This window comes from Myxocyprinus asiaticus, chromosome 6 (genome assembly GCF_019703515.2).
Source record: "Myxocyprinus asiaticus isolate MX2 ecotype Aquarium Trade chromosome 6, UBuf_Myxa_2, whole genome shotgun sequence".
In the NCBI taxonomy this organism is placed as follows: domain Eukaryota; kingdom Metazoa; phylum Chordata; class Actinopteri; order Cypriniformes; family Catostomidae; genus Myxocyprinus; species Myxocyprinus asiaticus.
In genome coordinates, this window is record NC_059349.1 from 6,723,849 (window position 1) to 6,749,130 (window position 25,282).

Here is a 25,282-nt window from a genome sequence, read left to right on the forward strand (position 1 = left end):
ATGTTAAATCCATAACACCCAGACTACACTTGCAAGAGAGGTATGTGATAAAAGTAGCAATACTTATAGCACTTTAATGCTTCACTGACCACGTAAACCTCTATCATTAGCCGTCCAACAACAGACCATCTTACATCTCCTTCGAATGGGACATGGGAGAGGGGGTGTGTCTTTTTTCTTGAAAGAAAGTTCATTGGTTGCTCCCACATGTCATCTGTCCAATGGCATTTTTAAACTCGATTGTCAAATGAATAAAAAAAAAAGCCAAAGTAAAACAAAAAAGAAAAGCCATTGGCAAACAGATGAAGAAAAGCAATTGCCAAACGCAAATTAAAAGGTGAATTTAAAAATGACATATTAATGTGGTATTTTAGTGTTAAATTGAATTGTACTTTAAACATGAATTAAATACACAATTAATGCACAATTTAATTGTTAAATATAATTACATTTTTAAATGTGAATTAAATAAACACATTTAAATGTGTCTAATTATTTGTCCATTTATAAATTGGTTTATTCACATTTTTATTTTCAAAATTAATAAATTGATCATTTATTTTTTTAATAATTGAAGCTGCAATAGTTGGTCAGTGAGACAATTTTATTTCAAATTATGTAGTGCTACTTTTTCATTCCCGAATTCATCATCTGACACCACAAGTACCATAATGTTACTTAAAGGGTCACGAAACACTAAACTACATTTTCTGAGATGTTACCAGATATGTATGTGTCACACATGATAGAAGACTATGTAAAATGTAAAAAACTTCCAGGTTTCACAGGATGTGATGTTTTGTTGTACTAAAGTGCATCGTCGTGTCATCAGTGTCTCATAATTATTAATGAGACTGCGTGCCCTTATCCTATGAGAACGCGTCTCATGATTATTTATTAAACCACGTGACCAGCGCTTCAAACTCAAGCACTTCAGTTGAGGGAGTTGATAGTCCAGGGCTTGCCCGTGATACTGACAGAGGGACAGGGCAGGCTTTCAATAAATGGCAAAACCTTTTAAATGTTCGCACCATCAGATTTATTAACGTGAGTGTTTTAAGATATGCAGAGAGGTGGACTGTCTCTTTCATTGGGGACTGGGGCTCGCTTGAGACACATTTTTACATTGATTGTCCCAGACACAAATGCTATCCATCCATCCTTAATGTGAGTGTGTTAACCGATCTAAGCACTTATATTGGTGAATCAACGTCCTGGAATAAGTCTCAAAAGTTATTAAAGTGTAAAAAAACATTCACATATTTTCAATACAGAGTATATGGCTTAGCATTTACTGTATTTACACATTAACAGTGAGATTCTGTGTAAATTACCGTGAGCTTAAAACAGTGTATCATTTATTTGTGCATTTTGTTACGAGCAATTGTGAGAATCTTTGATGCTGTTAATTGCCTTAGTTCAATAAAGCTGAGTGACTAAAGCCCAAAGTATACTTTGGTCAGACACGGACGCTCAGGACGCCTGACGCATATCTCATCATCAGCAGAGTGAGCACTGAACGCATGCAGCCTGAATTTTCTAACCACGCATCTTTGAACATGCAGAATGCGCATGAGTTATCTGCACTAATTAGTGGGTCCACAAGGTTGCAACACTTACATTTTGAGCTGTTGCTGTCACGAGGAAGCGTCTAGAAGATGTAATCACCCCTAAACATCAGGAGATGAAGGTAAAAACAACAACAATGGATGTGCAAGTCAAGAGAGCATGTGTGAGGAGGTCTGGAGATACTTGCATTTGTATAACTCGAGTCTTAAGGAATATAAAGACATCTTTATGGGTCTAAACTCCTAAAGAGAAAGTCTGGTGTCTCACCACCAACCGCCAGTGTATGCGTGCACAGTTTCACGGAGTATACTTCGAGTATACTCACGTTCGACTGTATGCAGACGCTGAGCGTTCACGTCAAAATGGAAGTATACCCAGGGCTTAATTCACAGTTGTTTTGTTCACTCCCCCTTCTCCCCTCTCTCCGTTGCTGATCATGGCCACTTTGGCTGGCATTTTTTTAAACTGTGGTGAGAACTTAACGGTGCTGAAACAGTGGGTGTCCTGACCCTTTAAAACAAATCTGTCACCACAGAAACTGCAACTCAAAAATAATCTGTAAATGCGGTGGCCTGCTGTGTGATGTCACAGTCATTCCATCTATTGGTATGATCAAAATAATTTTTTCGCCTTATTTCAGTAGTATGTGGTATGGACTCCCTCTGTTATGTATTTTTTCATGTGTTTTCCGTTGTTGGCGCCGTTTGAAACTCTTTTCACAATGTGAGCACTTGTAAGGTTCTTCTCCAGTATGAATTCTTTGGTGCACTTTCAAGTCGTCGGCTCTGATAAAAGCTTTATCACACTCTGAGCATACATGAGCTTTTAAACCCAAATGTATTTTCTCGTGCTGTTTCATATAAGCCAGCTGGGAAAAACTCTTTCCACAAACAGTGCAGCTGTAAGGCTTCTCATTTGCATGAAGTTTCAAGTGTCTTTTTAGCACTGATGGCAAAATAAATTTTTGTCCGCACTGATCACAGTTGAAAGGCTTTTCTCCAGAGTGATAGCGCTGATGAAGTCTGAGACGACTTGCCTGTGTAAAATTCTTGCCACACTGAGAACAGTGGTATAATTGCTTTTCAGAGTGAATATTTATATGCCTTCTCAGGCTACTTGGATTTGTAAACTTCTTTCCACACTGAAGGCATGTGAAATGTTTCCCTCCAGTGTGAGTTCTCATGTGCTCCGTGAGACTTGGTTTGTGTGTGAAACTCTTTCCACATTGAGAGCATATAAAAGGCTTCTCTCCAGTGTGAATTCTTACGTGATCCATAAGATTTACTTTCTGTCTGAAGCTCTTTCCACACTGAGGGCAGGTGTAAGGCCTCTCTCCAGTGTGAATTCTTATGTGGCTATTGAGGTTTCCTTTATGTTTGAAACTCTTTCCACACTGAGGGCAGATTAAGGAATTTCCTGTTGTTGTTCGAGTTCTTTTTTGTGAGAATTTCTTTTCAGCCTGTGAACAACTAGAAGATTTTTCCCCAGTTACGACATCATCAGGTTTCTGATACTGATGTTTCTCCTCCACTTCATTCTGTTCTTGACTTTCCTCTTCCACTTCCTTCCGATCTAAAATAAAAATATAAAACAGTCAAAAATCAATAAAAGCGAGATAAAATGTGAAATGAAAGAAAATAAAAGTAAACCACAAATAAATGTGGTTCATTGTCAGTAGGGATGCCCGATTGGGTATCAATCTGACAGGACTGATCAAAGTTCAATACCACCTGTTAGTCATGGTCAATATCATGCAGTTTAAAAACAATTACATAAAACAACAATAAAAGCACAATTAAAGCAGTCCATGTGACTTGAGCATTTTATTAAAAGTCTCTCTAAGACATACAATCATTTGTAAATTGCAAAAGTCTGTTTAATAAATAAATATACAGTCTGTATGTGCAGCGCACTTCAATGAATGAGCGCTGCTCTGTTGACAACAAGGCTGAAACAACTAATCGATAAAATCGATTATTATTGATAATGGAAATCATCGACAATGAATATCATTATCGATTAGTTTGACATATGCCACAAGCATGGAGAAGCTCCATCAGTGATGTCACTTTACAGCCCGGTGAAAAATGTGTTGCATGACGAAACTCTTTGAAAAAGTTGAAGTGGAAAAAACATTACCTAAATTGTTCAGCGCACGCGAGCACTTTGTACACTTTGAGAGCACTACAGTTTTATGTGGAGCGATTGCTGCATCAGGTGCGTTGAAAGAGTGATTGTGCTGTTTGACACGCTTAAGATTTGTTTCTCTCCAGCACAACATACATTTTACTGCTATTTTCTGTTTTATTAATGTATACATGTTATGTATATATTTCCGTTTATTTCGCAAAACTGTTTGTTTTTACCACATGTGAGTCTCCGTTAAACATCACTGAGCAAGCAACCTCGCGTGCATCCACGTTAATCAAACTGATCGCAATGGAGAAAGGGAGCGCAATCATTTTGATTAAACTCGTGCAACATCATACCACGCTTTAAGTTTCAAATGTAATTTTGACAGATCACTAGCCCTCTTTGTGGAAGAGGAAGTGAGGGCCAGGTAAACTGTCCAGCTTAAGTCTTTTATTCAACACTTTTCAGCATAACACAACACGGTTTGCTTTTCAGCGCAACAAATGAACACAAATGAACACGGCTGCGTGCATCTTTCTCCCTCTCCCCTCTGGCGACCTGGACTGCCCTTTTATTCCTCTCCAGCTCTCACTGCAACAAAAAACAGCTGTTAGAGGTAATTTCCCACAGGTGTCAATCCTTACCGCTCTTCCTCTCCCGGCCTCGCTTTCCACAGACGTCGCTCGGCCACTCCCCCATCTCCACAGTAATCAATTGTGCAGCTTTCATTGATGTCACGCTGATGTCTCAGAGGTCAAAGTGTGCCGTTTAAAGTGTTTTAGATAGTTTCTCATCATGTGAGCGCATGTAATGCAGTGAGCACCGGGATGAGACTGTTCAGTGCAAGAGTGAATCTGCACTGCGTTTACAGATTACTGTACTATATTAAACTGTATATAATACTGAATATAATGTATAATAATGCTAAGAGTCCTGATATTTGATTGTCCTGATAATGCCAAATGTAATGTCTGATTCCACCAGTGAAGTTATACCATGGCAAGCATTATTTTACTGGATAAACATACACATATTTTGGAAAATAATTTATTTAACAAAATGTCATCAGCTTCAATGCTATTTTAAAAACTACAATATTAATTTAAAATACTTAAAATGTATGTAATCAGTGACAGTGTTCAAGTATATGTTTCTAGCATAATTTTTAACATATACATTTTTCAGCTGGGCAGAATTATTAATATTTCTATTCTGGGGGGAGTCGCGTGGCACTGTTGGGCCTCATGTATTCAGATAGAAGACAAAGGCAGGCCTAACACAGTTAACACAGGCCTAACTCAAGCCCCCGCATTCCAAGTCGTAAATCTTACTGATAAAAATCGCGACAAAATCAAAGGGAGCCCAAAACAGACTGCAAATCCCATGAAGCCTTGCTCACTAAAGGATTGAACTCTCAACTCCTATTGGATGAGGCACACAACAGAACGTCCCTCAAACATGACATCATGAGGAGTTGAAATACCTGAAATGCTTTCGGGATTTGCTTCCATCGACTTTGTTCACCGAGTATAGACGTAGTTTATTCGCTGCTCTCAGGTGCAACCCCATGGCACAAGGAAGAAACGTCCGACTTGAAACTGTGGCCATACAATCTCCATCTCGCTGGACGAGTTGAGATTACTCTGTGTTCAACCGAACACTCTAACGGATCCGAAGGAGACCGCCGAGCAATTCGCATCTTCATCCGTTTGCCTACAGAAGTGAAGAGATTAAAGATTTCTCTTCCATCTTCAATCAAGTCGACATTTCTGAGTTCTCCGCCAGCCCGCCGAGAATCAACAGCCGTACCGCCCACCGACAGAGCGAGGAAACGGCCTCCCGTCATCACCCGAGCCTCAAGGATCCGGGTCAGAGTTAAAGGACGGAGGAAAACACATTCTACCTGTGTCCTCATGCGATTCAAGTAAGAGGTTTACGTCTGGGCAGAGATAGAATATTATAGCGTGTTATTCTTGTGTTTCAAGGTTTTTTTTGCTTGTACAGTTTACGGACCACTATGTCCGCTCATTATTAATACTCAGGGTATTAATTATCACAAATTTGTTTTGCTGTATTGTGGTCCAACCAAATTGGATTGTTGTGCAATTTCGCCATCACGGGTGAGACAGCAACTGAGCTCATCCATTAAAGAGTCAAATAAAGCGGGACTTTTACGAGCCGTCCACCGTGTCTCTGAGTGATAAACTGACAGCTGCTTTCTCTCCCACTATTGCGAAATCGGCTTTAGGGCCATCACTTCTCTCTTTCGTACTAACCACACATACACATACACACACACACACCTTATGTGTTATAGGATTATTTTGATTTCCATATCTAATCATATCACTGTTTAGTTTGTAGTTGTAAGTCAGAAGTTTATTGACTGCATTGTATTAATTATTAATTGATATTACTGCATAAATAAACTTTGTTTATATTACAAAGAGAAGTGTTTTGGTTTGTTTTGCATACGCCTGTGTCATGCTGACGGGATGTCAGTGCTCGGATTCAAACCTTCATTCATTGTTTTTTTTCCCGAAAATCGATATTCTTCGGATGTCGATTTTCCTAAGAAAACAATCTAATATTGAGATTGTTTTACTATCTGGTTATTAGTCCCTGATTTCAGGGTGGTGCCCCGTCAATGTTAATCCTTATTAATATTCTATTGATTTTTGATAATTGATAATTATCTTTGATGATTGTTGAATTTGAATGATCAATAAGCTAGTGTTAATTTTAATTAATGTTTCATCGATGTTAACAATTAACGATTATCTTTGATAATTGTTGATTTAAAGGATTAAAAAAAGCTAACATTGATTCTCATCAAAGTTCTATTGATTTTAATAATTAATAATTATCTTTGATAATTATTAATTATTGCTAATAACCAAACTTGCTCCTAAACGTAGCACACTACATTTACTGGAGCCCCATATGAGGTTTTAATGAGTTAGATTCAATTGATTAATTTAAATATTAATTAATAACTACAGAAATAATTATTAATTATTTCTGATAGTAACACTGATCTAAACAACCAGTAAAGCCCTACAGCACCATGCAAGGGTTGGACATGTGAACAGTGAGCTCTGCGCACTTTGTTAGTTTTTCATACTTTTTGTGTCATAAAAGTGACAGTGATATGGTGAGATTCGATACACCCTGTTCCATATCTGTTCTATGAAGACAATATGTCAAAGAATTCAAAATCCTCAGGCTCTGGAGACAATAAAAGACACTTACGTGCTCAAGCTGATACCCCTGACATGGCCGCAAACCAGGGACTCAGTTTGGTCGGTGCGGTGGGAGAGATTCAGCGTCAACTGTCGAGCATGTCGGCAATGCTGGCGAAGGTCGTTGCTGACTTGTAGGATCTTGCTGTAATACGTCGATCGATCATCTCCACGGAGACAAAATTCTCTAAGTTGGTTACAAGAGTGGGAGACATCGAGAAACGTATCAATTATCTGGAGTCATCAGAGGAGGAATTAGCTGCTAACCCGCTAGCGACCAAGACGGACTTAGAGCGCATTTGGGAAAAGTTGGAATACCTTGAGAAACATAATCGGCGAAACAACGTCCGAATTGTTGGAATTCCTGAAAATGAAGAAGGCCAAGATATGGTGAAATTCCTAGACGAGCTCTTCCCGAGTCTGCTCGACATAACATGCCATAAGCTGGAAATCGAGCAAGCTCACAGAGTCCCGGCTCTGAGATCCGTGGAGGGAGACAGGCCAGATCAATTCTGGCCAAATTTCTGAGATCATCCGATAAAGATTTTGTGTTACGTGAGGCGAAGAGTAAAGGAAGGCTTTCTTGGAAGAACCACAGCATTTTCTTGTTCCCAGACTTTGTAAATTCGACAAAAGAGAAATGTGATCGATTCAAGGAATGCAAGAAACTCTTACATCAATGGAAGGTCGCTTTTGCACTAATGTTCCCGGCCAAATTGAGAATAGATACCAAGGATGGCCACAAAATATTTACATGCCCACAGCAAGCGATGTCCTTCATAAAGTCAATGACTGAGTAAGTTATCTGTGGTTTTCATGTTACAGCCGAGTGGATCTAACTCACTGAACATTCACCTGACTGTCTGTGGGACTGAGCGCCTTTTTTGTTTCTTTTTGTGTTGGTTCTGCCTAGCGGCTGGAGTTTGTTTTGTGGAATAACACTCCTCCGGGACAGTTTGTGGATCAATCTGCATGTTCTTTGTGCCTCCTATTGGATGGAGTTTGTTTTGTGGAATATTTCTTGCAAACATTGGAGTGAGTGGGTCATTGTGTGGTTCTCATGTTACAGCCGAGTGGGCCTGACTCACTGAACATTCATTTGACCCTCCGAGGAAACTGGGTGCCTTTTATTTTTCGTTTTTTTTTTCTTTTGCTGGTTCCACCTAGCAGCTGGAGTTTGTTTTGTGGAATAACACTCCTTCGGGACAGTATTGTGGAAGAATCTGCATGTTCTTTGTGCTTATGCCTCCTATTGGATGGAGTTTGTTTTGTGGAATAGTCCTTGCAAATCATTAGAGAAATTAGGGCATTTGTTACAGTCATGTAACAGCCGGCTCACTGAACATTCGCAGTTATGTGGATGAATCTACACGTTCTTTGTGTTTATTCCGCCTATTGGCTGGAGTTTGTTTTATAGATTATTTTCTGTTGTGTAATTCTGTCTCACAAAACTTGTATAGAAGCACCGGACTTGAGCAATCCGATGGCAAAGTTGCGCTGGGACACTCATAGGTGTACATGGACTGTTTGAGTTTAGAGGGATGGACGCCGACTGGCGCTGTCATGCGTGGGGTTAATGCGCACGTTTTTTGTTTTGTTTTGGTGGATGTTCGGGGCTTGATTGTTGCACCAATGTTGGAATGTGGTCCTTATAATTTTATTTTTGACACACAATCTATTTTTTCTCATATGTCAAAATGTCAAATGTTAATATGAGTGGATTGTCTCTCTCCACATGGAATGTGAATGAGTTGGGGCACCCCATAAAAAGAAGGAAGGTTAATTCTTTTCTTAATCGTAAGAAAAATGATATAGTGTTTCTTCAAGAAACGCATCTTTCCCCGCAGTAAGCTGAAAATTTGGGAAGATATGGGGTGGACATGTTTTCATTAGTGCTGACTCAAGTAAGAGCAGGGGAGTCATTACATTAATAAGTAAGCATCTACAATTCAAATGTCTCAAACAGAGCAAAGATAAATTTTAATTATTTTAACGAACAGTACAAAAACACGTCACAAAAATTAAGTGAAACTCCGCGAATACTTATCAAACAAACATGAAACATATGTCTCAAGAATGCTTAAAATGTCTACTTTAAAACAATTCAAATTTAAAACAAATATTCTCCTGCAATGTAATCTGTATGAAACAAAGAGATGTACAGTTTCTCCTGGCTCAGCTAATCATCGCTAATCTGATCACACCCACCAGCAGAGCGTGCTATTCATACAGTAATGCGCTGAGGCGATCAATGCAAATGGTAAACGCCCCCAACAATGCCTTAAAAAAACATCAAGTTCATTCACTTTCCTGCGCGTTTGGAAGATGGCATGCTACACAGGTGAGGAAGCTCCTGGATAGTGATGAAAAGTTCACATTTTCCTCAGAAGAAGAGCGGGAATCCGACGGGGAACGTTTGAAGAGCGACTTGATCCAGCCGAGGATACAATTTCGGATGAGTAAGTCTTTACTTACATCAGTTGACATGCTATTTTATATAAACATGTACATATTTGACTAGTAGGACTATTTCCAGATTTGCCAGCCAGTATTCAAAGTATTGAAATTTGAAATATGTCCTAATAGGCAAGTTTTAGTTACATTTAAATGTTGTTTCGGCTAAAGCAGATATTTAAATTGTATGCTGTATGATATAAATATGATATGTAATATGATATAAAAATAATATGAATGTTTAGATTATATTTTAACTAGTGTTTATGCTGCCTCATTATCATCAATGAAGCTTGTGCTTGCAAATATCTGTTCATGTGTAAATGTGTAAAATGTGCTGTAAATATGCCCATATTAGAAAATCAGCATATTAGAATGATTTCTGAATATCATGTGACACTGAAGACTGCAGTAATGATGCTGAAAATTCAGCTTTGATCACAGGAATAAATTGCATTTTACACTATATTCAAATAGAAAAGTTATTTTAAATTGTAAAAATATTTCACAATATCACTGTTTTGCTGTATTTTGGATCAAATAAATGCAGCCTTGGTGAGTAGAAGAGACTTCTTTTAAAAACTTTATAAAATCTTACTGATCTAAAACTTTTAAACGGTAGTGTTGGTCTAAAGTTTTTAAGTAAAGTCTTTATGTAAAGAAAATGTATAGTCAGATTACTTCTTTTAACTTAAACTTGATTTTGTGAATAAGCTACAAACAATACATTCAATCATTAAGTCTCCTCACCTCCTCAGGGGTGGGGTCTTTGTCTCCTCAGGTGTGAATCACATCAGTTTTCATGATCATTCACGCCTCCTCGCATATGGCCTTTCTAACACTAAAAGTGTCTTACAAAATTAAATGACTATATTGTTTTGTATGAATGAGTGATCAGGATGGTTTTCACATCATTTTATAGCAAAAACTCTAGGCTATAAGATCCAGTTCTCAAGAGTCTTGTGAACAAATGTTTAGTATGTGTTATATGGCCTAATTTCAGTGATTTAATATGTTTGTTTTTTCAAAAACCACGCATAAACGTTATTTTCTCAAAAATACAAACATGTACATACTTGTTGCTCACATATTTTTGTAGCCCAGTTTGTGCTGTATACAGTGTTATCAGACTTTAGCCATTAATATGTCTTTAAGCAACTGAAAAAAACACAAATGTCAAGGCCCAAAACACCCTCAGACCCCAGAGGGTTAACTGATTAATCGATTAATCTAAGAAATAATCGAAGATTACTCCATTATCAAAATAATCGTTAGTTGCAGCCCTAGTTGACACACACTTTCAGCAGAGGCGGGGCTCATGATGCAATGCTGTTTTCAGCTCTAAGAGTGACATGCAATATGTGACTGCTACACACAAACACCATGTAGATGCTCCATTTATTGGTACGCTTTTAACATTCATTGAGAAAGGCAACAGAGGAACACTTGACCAGATTTTGAATGAGAAGCAAATAAAACTACTGTGAACTAGCCTACAAACAAACACTCAAATGTTTTCTTGGAGTGTTCTGCCAAAATAAAAGCCAGAAGTTATGACTGAAATATATAATTTTTTGGTATAATAAAATGCTAATATTTAGTGATAAAAATAATAATAGGCTAATTAGTAATAATAATAACAACAACAAATATGGCTGCAAGCAGCAATCCGGGGCCAAGTACCGAAATGGCACCACTTGCATCACAGTAAGCACAACGCAAAGAATAGTGTGGATATGATGTACAAAGCAATCGCACACCACTTCACAAGTCATGCCAGGACAGGATCAAACCTATACTTTTCCATTACACAATTCAGCGCACGGTCCACTGCACCACACTGCCACAAGATTGCCACTGTCGGTTTTGTATTTCAATAAAGATCAAAATTAAAATTTTTTTTGGAAAAAACAAAACAAAATTCCATTCAGTCATTGTTGTGCAGCTCGGACAAAATAATCTGAAATGTTTTTTTGAAGAAAAAAACTACAAACATTACAATCCAACATGGCGACCACTGAAATAGGTGGAGTTCTAACCAACAGTTCAAAGCAAAAGAAAAGTGTTTTTTTTTTTTTTTTTTTAGCTGGTGGTAGCGCTATAGAGTTTAGCCTACAGATCCCCAAACACAGGGCCTATACCATGAAAACAGTTTAGGTGGCTGGCCAGATATGTTTCAGTTTAGTTTGCCTCAACCCTGGGTTTTAGGTACCATGAAGTTGAATCAGCCTTTACCGGTGTTCATCGCCATAGTAACTTACACTCCACAGCTAACCTGCCATTAAGCGGCAGAAATCAGTGTGCCAAATTTCATCATTTTCCAATGTACAGTTTGTGGAGGAAGAATAAATATAGCTGCAAGCAGCAATGATCGGGGTCAAGCATTCGTCAAATAATAAAGCGCAAAAAAGTAAAAGACGAGAAAGCGCTAAAAACCGGCATTGTCATCAGACCTTGTACAACTGCTTTGCAGCAATTGCAGCGGCTGGTCTTGTCTCACTCTTATGGTACTTCGATGACATATGTAATGTGATGCAGCAGCAGCGCCGAAGAAAAGTCAGAAAAAACTTCTTACCGCCATGCATTGGTCCAAGCCAGGCGCCAATCGGTCTGCACAGTGCTACATGAAGACGAACACACCAAAAGTCTTGTTTTGATTTTACCACTGGCACTGCCCACATAATGATATGCCATCTTAATTGTCCAGTAATCATTTGCTGATGCTTTGAGGTCAGCAGCAATAAGTGTCAAAGCTGATATTGTTTGAACTTTTGAGTGCCGCACTACAATGCTTCACTCCATAGAGCTCAATATATTCTGCAAAGTAATTCTGCAGGTCAATGATTTATCAGTTCATCAGTGTGAAAAGAATATCATTGGTCACTGCAAAAATAAGGAGAGTCCAACTCAGCAACTGCCAGCGAAAACCGTTGTCAGAGGACAATTAACTAAGACAGAGTTATTCTTTCTATTTTTCTCCAATCAAACCATTTTAATTTTACAACTCCTGTGATTTTATAACTACAGCCACAAAATCGAGTGAACTGCCTGAAGCTTTGATACTTAAATGTTCCTCAGCAATCGTTAAAAAAAAATCAAGAATATGCACCAACCTCTTTGTTCCTCAGTATGTTCATTCTTCAGTCTGAATGGTTCTGAAATACTGATGTCTTCACTCTCCTCTTTAACAAACTCCATCTTTTCACGGGTACTTAAGCAGGTTTCAGGGGGTACTAGGTGTTTGTTTTGCTTTGTTAAACCTATAAAAGAGAAATGAAAACAAATATTAGTGCGGTATATAGATTAAAATAATTAATCATGATTAATCTCATGATTTTTTTCTAGGTAATGCATTCAGTTTCTCTTTAATATAAAGACACCAGTCAGATGTCCAGTGCAGTGGTCTTTAGACCCCATTGCACCTGGTGTTGAGATGCATCTCGGGTGATCCGATCACATGTGGTCAGGTGAGACACATCGCTGATTACACCTGGTCGCTAAATGCATCTCCTTTGACCACTTGTGATCAGATTTGGGTATCCGTTTCATGACGACATACTTTAATAACTATGTCAGTGTGTTACTGCATGACATTAAAGCCCAACAAAGTCAGAAAAGACAAAAAAATGTGCGGAAAAATAACTGTTTGCGCTGTTTCTCCCAGATGCATCTGAAATTTTATCTATGCACAAACGCATCATTTCAAGCAGAATTTAAATATATAGAAATGTTCCGATCAAACGGTTATTTACTTTTAAAGCCACTGGTAACTGGCAAAGTTTAAACTCTTGTTTTAGCACAGTGGTTGATTGACAGGTGAGGGGTCCTCAGTTCTGCTGAGATGCATACAGGACGGATTAGCGTTTACACCTCAAATCTGATTTTGTCACATGCATTTTTGACTACCTATGTATGGCTATGTTCAGACTGTCAGACCAAATCAAATTTTTGTGCATATCCGATTGGAATCCAATCATATTTTGCAAGTCTGAATGGCAAAAAAATATCACATGAAATAAGATTTTGACAAATCTGTTTCAAGCTACATTCATATGTGGTTTAAAATCCTATTTCAATCACATTTCTGGAAATCTGTTTCAGTCTGACCGCTCTAATCTGATCTCAAGTGGCTTTTTGCCGAATGTCACTGTTTCATGCTACATAAAGACACATTATACGTCACACATTGTTGCAGGAAACAACAATGTTGATTTTAGACCCCTGTATTTGGCGCTGACCACATGAGATCGGATCACCCGAAACGCATCTTAATACCAGGTGTAAACAGGGTCTTACTCATCTCACTCAATACAACACATATTCTTCTTCCCATCACATCTAAGCCAATCAAAGTAATGTCATTATAAAGTACCAAATTTCTCAAATTGCATAAAAACTGCCTAAAAATACAAATCTACAACAATAAAATAATATAACAACATTAACCACACTGCACGGACTACTACTTGTAATGTGGCAAGTATCCCATGCGTTTCAGTGTCGCCCTGGAATTGGAGCCCATTATCCAATAAATCCTGGAATGCAGACGCTCCAGGCTCCAGAGACGAGTAAGCGCAGATCGCAGCGCGGACTCTGGGATGAGGCTCATGGACATTGCAGCACGCTCACCCCGCCCTCACACTACCAAGACACCTCACACTATTAAGTCTTAAACCTCTCAGTATTGCTACGATCACAACAAAATACCCGCTTGTGGGACCATGCATTTGAGAATTGTCTGTCTGTGCCTCATTCATCCTGCCACAGTGGTGGAGAATGCTGGCTAAAATGAAGAGTATGAGGTCAGACAACAAAACTCATCCCAATTCTCCATCTGGTTTTTCCACAGGTCCAGATCTTTCTCTGAAGATCTGATGCGTCAGCTCGCGAACAACTCCCTCCCCCAGCAACAGTTAACGGAACAACTAACAGCATGACAAGAGCGGGCGGAACAAGAACTCATGCAGCTGCGATTGGAAGCCACTGCTCACATACCGATCCCCGAAACCCGTGCCCGAGCTAGTCAGCTGATCACCAAGTTAACGGAGCATGACAACATGGAGGCGTATCTGCACACATTCGAGGTGATAGCTGAAAGGGAGGGGTGGGATGAGAGCAAGTGGGCGAGAATGCTTGCAACCTTCCTGATAGGGGAAGCGCAGCGCGCCTATTTCGCACTCAGCCCAGCCTCCGTTGACAATTGTAGGGAGCTGAAAAACGAGATCTTGGCACGGGTGGGGCTTTCACCGATATGAGCGGCGCAGCGCTTCCATGAATGGGTGTATGATGCTCAGGTTCCCGCCCACGTACAGGCTTCGCAGTTGTCCCATCTGGCCCACCTCTGTCTGTTAACCGGGCAACCGATACCAGTGCAGGTAGCGGAACGAGTGGTGGTGGAAAAGTTTCTCCAGGCCCTCCCCCGCATGCAACGGCGGGCTGTAGGAATGTGGAACCCAGAGACCCTCGCCACCCTGGTGGAGGCTGTGGAACTGGAGGAGGCGACGCAAGCCCGTGAGAGAGAGCTGGCACTAGGGCTGCCCCCGACCAAAGATTTTCCTAGTTGACTAGCAGGCGTTAATTTAAGCCATTAGTCGACTAGTCGCACGTTTATGATATTAATTTAATTAATTAAATATTTATATTTTGGGGGCATCAGAAAATGGTTTGAGTTCCAGGGCTGAGAAAGAATGTTATAAGTAACATTGCTAATAGAGCCCGACCGATATGGGATTTTTGAGGCCGATACCGATTTTAGAGGGGGAAAATTCACCGATAACCGATATGGTGACCGATATAGCTAATTTTTGAGCTGGAATGAAAACAGACCTTTTCTATGTGGATTGTGCACCGATTTGGCACCAATATGACTATGCAAAGGTACTCAGAAGGTTGTTTTCTTAAACAAATATTTTTATCAAAGAACATTTGACATTATTTTTATTAACTAAATATATACGGCAGCCTCCGACCAGGAGCAACTGATGGAATAAAAAAGCAGACTCATTTAATGACATCAATGTGCTCATGTTTTGGTTGACAGGCATCAGTCCTTTCGACATATGTTGATGTTGGCATTTACACTCATTTACGAGAGAGAGAAAAACACTTACTTTTAAGCGGCTCTTCAGCATCAGGGTGCACTGCCCGGTGTCAAGATTCAACACATTCAAAATATATATATAGGATATTGAAATGAATAAATGTCTATTTTTCCAGCCTGTTGTATTAGTATGTATCACCCCTCATTTATTTTAGATACAGTTCCTATATATTATTATTTTCACAGGGCAAATATACTATTTATTAAATCTACTTTTATTACGTATCCTATTTTAATGTCTGGAAAACCAGACTTTTATATATTACATTTTATAAATGCAACAACTGGAATTGTTCGGTTGAAGGGGGTACCAAACTGTGAATCCTGAACAAAACAGTTTGGTGAATACATGTTTACAAGCTGACAAGCAATGAAAGTAGCTACGTGGTTAGCTAGTTAGCTATAAACTCATTGCCACGGAGAATAAAAGATGGACTTTATTTACTTTTCAGCATTGTGTCTAACCAACTAGGTAACAGCGAAGCATGAAATCAACACTCACCACACACAATCCACCACCGATATATCGGTTGGGCATTAATTGCTAACACTGTTCTACATTACAGAGAAATACTAAACCATAATAATGAGCCTTTAAAATATACATTTTACAAGCGCACGAATGAAGTGAGCAGCGTTGACACTGGCAAAAGCGGTAAAGATTCTGAATGTGTTGGAAAAATGTGCCAACAGACAATGATCTCAGGGATCGACGATGGTCAGAGTGATCGGCAATAGCTCATGCCTTTGACGATGTCAGTGCCTATTTGGCTCGTTTTCCCATTAATGTATAACATTATTATTATTAGGCTATTATTATTATCAAATTAATATACAAATAATTTGCCCGTAGACACACAGACATGTGCTTGAAGAAACACACTTTATTATATTATTACGAACAGATGACAGAAAAGCGTATATGCGCATGTAAGTTTATACGGAGGCATGCAGTCTCGTGAAACACGCGCATGTAAAAGTTTCTCACTCTTTCTTTGTTTCTATCTTTTTTTTGCAAGAACAGTATCGTATATGAGTGCTGCAAATAACCTCTCAGACGTTCACTTTATTTCCACAGAGCAGTTCATTGTGACCACAACACTGCAGCTTATACATTTGTGATTAAAACATAAAATAATACAAAAACACATTCACCTCGAACCATGATTTATATTTCAATGATTATGATCATCATTATAATTATTATTTTTACATTTATAATTGTTTTTATGTCTTCATTTGTGTAAGTAATTTTCTGCCTGCATGTTTAGATGGATACTTGCCTGAGAGCAAATGGAAAGGTGTGTATATATATATATATATTATTCTTTTATCACTTCATTATTTTATTTGCTTTTTCATTTCATTTGGAGTACAATTTGAATTTTGAAATGTATTAAAATTTTTCGTTTTTTAAATAAATTAATGTAATTTTCAATGCAAAATCACTAAAGCAAGAAAATTCACCGATCCCTCAGCCCAGAGGTTGCCGATGTAATTGGATATTGCGACATATATATATATATATATATCGTAAAGGAGGCAACAAAATGAATTTATTCACACACGATGCATTTTCCCAGACAACAAAATACCCGACCAGTAGAGAATGCACAGATGAAGTAGGTTCTCCTTTCAAGCCATCTTTCAAAAAGAACAACACACATTTTAATTGCACTTAATTTTTTTCCAGTTTCATTTGAATTTTTAGTTAAAATAAATAAAATGTAAAGTTCAAAGTTTGAAATCAAGGTGTCTTGCTTTATTGTGTAGGCTTAACCATAACCCTGCTTAGCGAAAATTACCCATAGTACCACCTAGCGTTCAACCAGCGGTAATACCAGTTTTTTTTTCTGCGACCAACCGACCAATCAAAACTTGGTCGACCAAGACTCTTCTCAACGACTAACGTTTGGTCGACTATCAGAGGGCAGCCCTAGCTGGCACCTATTCCCGGAAGACACACCAGGAAAGGCGACCACTGGAGGGCACCTTGCGGCCGGTAAGCGGACCAGCGACACCGTCCATTCAGGGTGAACCCATGCCCATGGACCCAAACCCCTGGGACGCCAGGGCCGGGCTGGCAGGTTGCATCGTACACCAAGCAGTGCCCCGGGAAGCCCCAGAGAGGGAGGTGAAGGTCGAGGGCCACTGTGTGAAAGCCCTCCTGGATTCCGGGAGCACAGTGAGCCTGGCCCAGCCCCAGATAGTTTCCCCCTGACCACACAGCAAAGCCTCAATTACCATCACCTGTGTGCATGGCGACACACACTACGTCCCGACATGGTCAGTCACTATCAAGGCCGAACCAGGAAGCTGGCCAGTGGAGGTCGGGATTGTCAAGGATCTGCCGGTACCCCTACTCTTAGGACGAGACTGGCCGGTGTTTGAACAGCTGTTGGCCCATGCTGTCCAACCTGCCAGCCACCGGGGGCAATGCCGTAGGGGTCCCAACCAGAGGCGGTCTGATGCTGCTAGCCACTGACAGCAAGCGGGATGGTGAGTTGAGAGTGATTGCCCCTAACGTGTATTCTGACTTGTTCCAACAGATAATGGAAGGGGGCGCGTTCAGCAAGGAACAACAGGAGGATGACTTCTAAGGAACTGCTGGTCCCAGGTCAGAATAGTCAACGGCGACGTATGACTTCCCATCCCCCCATCCCTCTCCTCACTTTATTGTGGAAAATGGTCTGCTTTACTGTGTCGCTCACAGGAGGGGGAAGGAGAAACACCTCTTGGTGGTGCCGCGTACAAAGACAGAGATCGTGCTTGAGTTGGCCCACTCGCATCCAATGGCCGGGCACTTAGGAGTTGAGAACACCACCCAACGAATTAGGGACCGGTTCCATTGGCCCGGATTTGACGTGGAAGTAAGGCGCTACTGCCAGAGCTGTTTGGTCTGTCAAAGAACGACCCCACAACAACCTCCCCCCAGCCCCCTCATACCCCTGCCTATCATCGAGGTGCCCTTCAAGCGCATCGGGATGGACCTGGTGGGACCACTGCCGAAGTCTGCTCGGGGAAATGAGCACATCCTTGTCATACTGGATTATGCGACTCAGTACCCAGAAGCAGAGGAAAGCCACCACCAAGAACATCGCTTGAGAGCTATTCCTGCTGTTCAGCCATGTCGGCATCCCGAAAGAGATCCTCACCGACTAGGGCACCCCGTTTATGTCCCGGCTCATGGCAGATGTATGCAAGCTGCTGCAAGTAAAACAACTCCGCACCTCGGTTTATCACCCCCAGACGGACGGATTAGCATTTCAACCAGACCCTAAAACGAATGCTGAAGCGAGTGGTAACCGAGGATGGGCACGATTGGGACCTCATGATACCATACATGCTGTTCGGCAACAGGGGAGTGCCTCAGACATCCACTGGGTTCACGCCCTTCGAGCTACTGTTTGGACGCCAACCCCGGGGCCTACTAGATGTCGCCCAGGAGGCCTGGGTGTGGCAGCCCTCACCGCACCGAACAGTGGTTGAGTATGTGCGTGAGATGAGAGAGAGGATCGACAAAGTGATGCCCCTGGTGTACGAACATCTAGCGGAGGCCCAACGAGCCCAGCAGCGCACGTACGACCACCCAGCCCAGGCCCGTGAATTTTACCCCAGAGACCGGGTCCTAGTGCTGGTCCCCTGTGCCATGTCCAAGTTCCTGGCTACCTGGCAGGGACCCTACACCGTGGTGGAACGGGTGGGGCCGGTAACGTATCGAATTCGGCAGCTGGGACGAAGATGAGCAGAGCAGATCTACCATATTAACCTCCTCAAATGCTGGACAGATCCCGAGAGACAGGTCGCAGGGTTGGCCCAGACAGAGGTCCCGGTGATAGATCTGGGGAACCAACTCTCCGCCAATCAGAGAAAGGAATTGGAAAACCTGGTCGGTCAGTTCAGCGATGTGTTTTCATGTCGCCCCGGGCCGACCAACATGATCCATAATGAAATTCACACACCCTCTGGCACCATCATACGGCAGCGCCCCTACCGGGTCCCGGAGGCTCACCGACAGGCTATAGAGGAGGAGGTACAACGGATGCTACAACTTGGGGTCATCGAAGAGTCCAGAAGCCCATGGTCCAGCCCGATCGTGATGGTTCTGAAGGGCGACGGTACCCCCCCTTCTGTAATAACTTCCAGAAATTTAATGAAGTCTCCAGCTTTGACGGATACCCCATGCCCCGAGTGGACAAGCTCATCGAGCGGCTGGGTCGAGCATGATATATATGCACCCTAGATGTTACCAAAGCATACTGGCAGGTGCCCCTAGCCCCTTGTCCCGGGAAAAAACAGCATTCAGCACACCTAGTGGCCACTGGCAGTACCGAGTGCTACCCTTCGGACTACACGGTGCACCCGCCACCTTCCAGCGGATGATGGATAGCCTCCTGAGACCCCACCAGGCATACGCAGCGGCATACCTGGACGATGTAGTGATTCACTCAGAGCGGTGGGAGGACCGCAGACGGTCTAAGTGGAGGGTGTTGTTCGAACTGAGGAAAGCTGGACTCACCGCCAACCCAGAGAAGTGCCACCTAGGAGTATCGGAAGCATACTACCTGGGCTATCAGATGATAAGGGGCCTGATCATGCCCCAGGAACAGAAGGTGGAAGCAGTATGCTCCTTTGGCCGACCAACTACTAAAACCCAGGTCCGTGCATTCCTTGGGTTGGCAGGGTATTACCGATGCTTCATACCTAACTTCACCACTATAGCCTGTCCCCTAACAGACCTGACCAAGAAGGGGCAGTCTGAGAAGGTGTACTGGAGCTGCCCTGCAGAGGAAGCCTTCCAGAAGCTGAAGAACACCCTGACCTCAGCCCCCGTCCTACACGCCCCAGACTTCAGCCGCCCCTTCCTGCTACAAACAGACGTCTCAGATATGGGTTTAGGGGCCATCTTGTCCCAGGTCCAACAGGGAGAGGAACACCCCATAGTGTACATCAGCCAGAAGCTGACCCCAGCCGAAACTCGGTACGCGGCAGTGGAGAAGGAAGCGCTGGCCATAAAATGGGCCGTTCTGGAGCTACAGTACTACCTACTGGGCTGGAGCTTCACTCTAGTAATCGACCACACCCCCTTTCAATGGAGCGAGCAAAGGACTCTAACGCCAGGATGACCCGCTTGTTCCTTGCGCTCTAGGATTTCCATTTCAAGGTGCAACATTGAGCTGGGGCAGCCAACGGCAATGCAGACGGCCTGTCCAGGATGTTCAGTGGGTAGTCAGGTCTGTGTAAAAGTTCACTCCCTCCCCCCATCCCCTCTGTCTGCTTTCAGTCCAGGATGTCACTTGCGGGGGGGGGGGGTGATGGGGGATGTGGCGAGTATCCCGTGCGCTTCCGCGTCGCCCTAGAATTGGAGCCCATTATCCAGTAAATCCTGGAATGCAGACGCTGATCGACCTCACCTGCGATCAATTAGCTGGAGAGGATTTAAACGCCGGAGGAGAACTCCAGAGAATGACACTAATCCTCTTCTCTGTCTCTTTTATATTCCAGGCTCAAGCGATGAGTGAGCGGCGATCGCAGCACGGACTCTGGGAAAAGCTTCACTACGCACGAGACTCACGAACACGGACATGGCGGCACGCTCACCCTGCCCCTGCACCGAAGACACCTCACACTATTAAGTCTTAAACCTCTCACTATTGCCATGATCACAATAAAATACCCCCTTGTGGGACCATGCACTTGAGAATTGTTTGTCTGTGCCTCATTCATCCTGCCACAGTATATGTTACAGATGTTTTGTCCTCTGATGGTTTTCTTATGTTTCAATGAATAATGGTGTTTGCTCATATAAGTGATTTAATATTTTTTGAGCTTCAATGAACTTCAGTAAAATGGCACCAAACCAGACTGAAAATGACTACACTTTCGTTAACATCTCAATTGTCCATCAGGTGTTTTTCCATTTTAGTGCAGATCCAAGTGCGATTGCAGTGTTCATATATGCCTGAAAGAACCAAACTAAGGGAGAAAATGAACCAGGTTCTGAAACAAATGCTCCAAAGGAGCCAAGAGTAACAATGCACCTTGTTAACTTGCCCTCACAAATCAATTTTTCCTGGCTAATGTGAACGGTTGGAGGCTGGGTTTCCCTATACCGTTGCAACTAAAACTTTTAAGACCATAACTACTGTCATATGTTAATTTACGCTGGATTAACGCCAGTTAGTGAAACCCAAATTCTTCATTACAGGAGCTGTCTGGCTGAAAAGGTGCTGTACTAACCTTGAAACGTTTACAAATATGTCTAGGGGCCTGATGCATAAATGTTGCATACACACAAAATGGGCATTGAAATGCACATACACAATTTCCATCACACATTGGGATTCATATACAATAAAGATGCTGTTAATATGTGCAAACAATCTGCAAACTCTTAACAGTGCGTATGAACTCTTTTTCTGGAGTGTGTGTTCAGTACTGAACTGAACAGACAGATTGTAAACTCCGCTTTATATTTAATACACCACATTTAGAACAAAAAAAATATGGAGTTAGACATAATTTTTCAGCGCTATATAATATTATTTTAATTAACTAATTGAAAAGGTATTAAAATAAAGGCTGTAAAAAGGAAATATAGGTAATGGATGCATCTTTTAGAAGTCATTTCCCATGGCATTATACAGAGAGAGTGTGCAGCGAGGATTTCTTTGCTCGTTATATTTTAAAATACAGAAATTAAATGTAAGTTTTAAGTTAAGTTAAAATTTTAAGTTAAAGGTGCTGTAAGCGATTTTAGCAGTTCTACTTCCACGAGACTGAGACATTGAATTAGCCACGCCCCCTCTTTCCAAAACCCTGCACTTCAAAGATAACAAATGAGCTTTATTGAGACCAACATCGTGCAGAAACGCTTGTTTAAAATAATAGCAGCAAAATAGCGCCCTCAGCTGACAACTGTAATGAACAACATGGCTTAAAAATGGCAGTAAGTCTCAATAATTAGCTGCAACGACAACACTATGAGAATGCGCAAAATGTTTGACAGGTCGAAAGTGCCACTGTCCGCGAACACGTTTATGTTTGCTGTTTACAGAGTCTAGAGCTGTCACAGAGACAGGTGAGATATATTACAACACTTAATTCAGTAATATGTCTCAGGGAGAAAGCAATGTTTTTGCATACTTTTCCATGAAAAAATCTCTTTCCTTTAGACATAATTCTAAATTAACACAAACCGGTGATGCACACACTTGAATCTGACTGAGTACAGTCATTACAACGGACCACTGAAAAAACTGGTGGCCAGCTGACTTCTTGTAATGTAATGTACAGCATTCCTGTAGCTCAACTGGTAGAGGATGGTGCTAGCAACGCAAGGTTTGATTCCAACGGAACACACAAACTGATAAAAAAAAAAAAAAAAACGTATACCTTAAATGCACTGTATAAGTTGCTTTAGATAAAAGCGTCTGCCAAATGCATAATTGAAATGTAATGTACAGCCACACACAGCAGGATTGCACAACAGGTGCATAAAACATTAACACTATTATAACTGTGTAATGTTTACATATGCTACTTCGGTGATTCTGCATCACTCCTGATGGCATTTTTTTATTGGTGGCCTATTTCAGTACCACGGAGCGATAGAAGTGAAACATGTGCCTGTATGTATGGTCATGCTGTCAGAGCGATGCCACTCTCGAATATGCTAACTCTAGCATCCAGACCACAGCATACAAGAAATGTAGCACATTAATAAGCCATCAATTTATTCGTTTAAGAAATTATTAATCATTCAGGCCTACTACCCCCACTGCATGATTTTCTCAGATTAAAGGCTGCTTTACACCAAATCCAAGATTACACCAAACTGCCATCGAAAGGTCTATTCACACCAACACTGAAATTAACAAAACAAAAAAAACATTCCACCGCTGTACAATACAGTAGGCGATGCTTATCTACAAATGTATTCTGGTTCATCTGGTATAACTGTTCCACTATGCTCTTTCCATGTTTTTGATGCATTTTAAGGTATGCAGAATCTGCTGCATACTCTGTGTCTTTAAATTGCTACAACTGTACAATAAACTACTGAACCCAACCACTTTTTTAGATGTCAGCACAGTATGGCAAGGCACAGTCAGTGATATAAATACATATGAAATAATGTACATTTATAGTATAAAGAAGGTATATAGTATAAAATGAGGTATTAGATTTATGTAACAATCTATAAACAACATTGTTAATTATTGCATATTTACCTTGATTTCAGAAGACATATTTGTGCATGACACGTAAATCAACATATTTAAAGGAATACGCCTCTGTCCTGTCTCTTGCCATATTTTACTAAGTTGTAGTTAAAATCAAATGAACATAACTGTAATTCTTAATGCCAGGATAATATAACACAAGGAACAGTAATGTATTAATTGCACATGGATGAGTGTGCATTAATATATTATTAAATATGTGTTATAGACAATCTAAAAAGAAAGCATTATGTTCACAGTTTTATTATTTAATTACTGCATGTTTGCATTGAAGTAATTATTGTTTGTGCATGAGACGAGTAAAAGAAATCATCTGTTCAGTATCATGTATATGAACATTTATAACACATGCACATATATTATTAGTGGACTTTTCACTACTTAAAATATTAGTGACTTTGTCCGGGATTATCAACGCCACTGCAGCCAAATATACTGCACAAACAACATGGCAGAAAATACAAAACATTGTGTCACTCACTGAATCTGCTTTAGTCTTAAATCTATTCATTGTTGTATTATACCCATTTTATCAATCCCGATCAACAGATTACAAACGTATCTTCATATGTATCTGTAACATAAACAATGAAATCCGGTTGAAATTAGGATACACTTTGTTTCACTTCTCTGTGTTAAAAACATAATGAAGAAATCAACAGACCGTAGCGCCGCATTTAGGATATCACAGCATCAGCCTCTTCTTCACTTCTTTAGAGATTCACATTTTACGTGCATATCGCCACCTACTGCAATCATGTTTTTTATTTTTTTATTTATTTCTTCTGATTCTTCTGATTCTTTCTTTCTTTGTCCCTTTCTGTTTGTTTTATTTTATTTTATTTTTATTTATTTTTTTTTCATACAGCATATCCTACTTCAGTGATTCCCAAACAGGCTACACAAAATAACTAGATTTTGCTTTGCTTAAAATATAAAACAAAATGTATGACATAATATATATTAAAGGGATTACCCTAGTAAAAAAATAATATATTTAAGCACACTTTATTCTTGGGTGCTTCAGTATACTAAAGTGTATTGCTGGCAGATTATAAATTGGTATACTTAAAGTCTACTAAATTGGAACAACTAATTTTGTACTTAATGCACTTTAGTTTGCCGAAAGCAGTGCAGTGCTGTGGTGCAACTAAAGGTGTTAAGTATACTTGGTTGTGCTAAAATGGAACTATTCAAGTATACTTAAGCACACTTTAAACATCTACCCTTGTATTTAATTTTTAAAATACACAGAATTGACTCAATGTGAACTTATAATGTATTTTGGTGACATTACAATTACAAATCCATTACACTGCAAAAGTGCTGGACATACATTAATATTATACTGATATTATACTGCTGGCCCACACCACAACTGAAATTTAGCTGGCTTCAATATATGCACTTCTGGCACTTGCATTAATAGGAATATAGTCTGGGTCCTATTAGGAAGAAAGTTGGGTGACCAAACATAGTGAGTTTTAAAAATACTGTTAATAACCCATAATGATCACATTAAATATTGTATAAAATCT

The 25,282-nt window shown here is 40.6% G+C and overlaps 2 protein-coding genes across 6 annotated transcripts in view; both read right to left on the bottom strand.

Annotated features, from left to right (window-relative positions):
• The window catches only part of LOC127442891 (gastrula zinc finger protein XlCGF8.2DB-like), a 295,005-nt gene that overhangs the window by 93,494 nt on the left and 176,229 nt on the right, over positions 1-25,282 (bottom strand). The gene's annotated exons all lie outside the window — the stretch shown is intronic.
• Positions 625-24,459, bottom strand: LOC127442942 (gastrula zinc finger protein XlCGF52.1-like). The gene is made up of 3 exons (XM_051701354.1): positions 24,409-24,459; positions 12,512-12,658; positions 625-3,141 (listed from the first exon to the last, which is right to left on the bottom strand). Exons 1-3 carry the CDS (start codon positions 24,419-24,421, stop codon positions 2,201-2,203), a joined length of 1,101 nt encoding a protein of 366 aa, XP_051557314.1. The 5' UTR covers positions 24,422-24,459; the 3' UTR covers positions 625-2,200.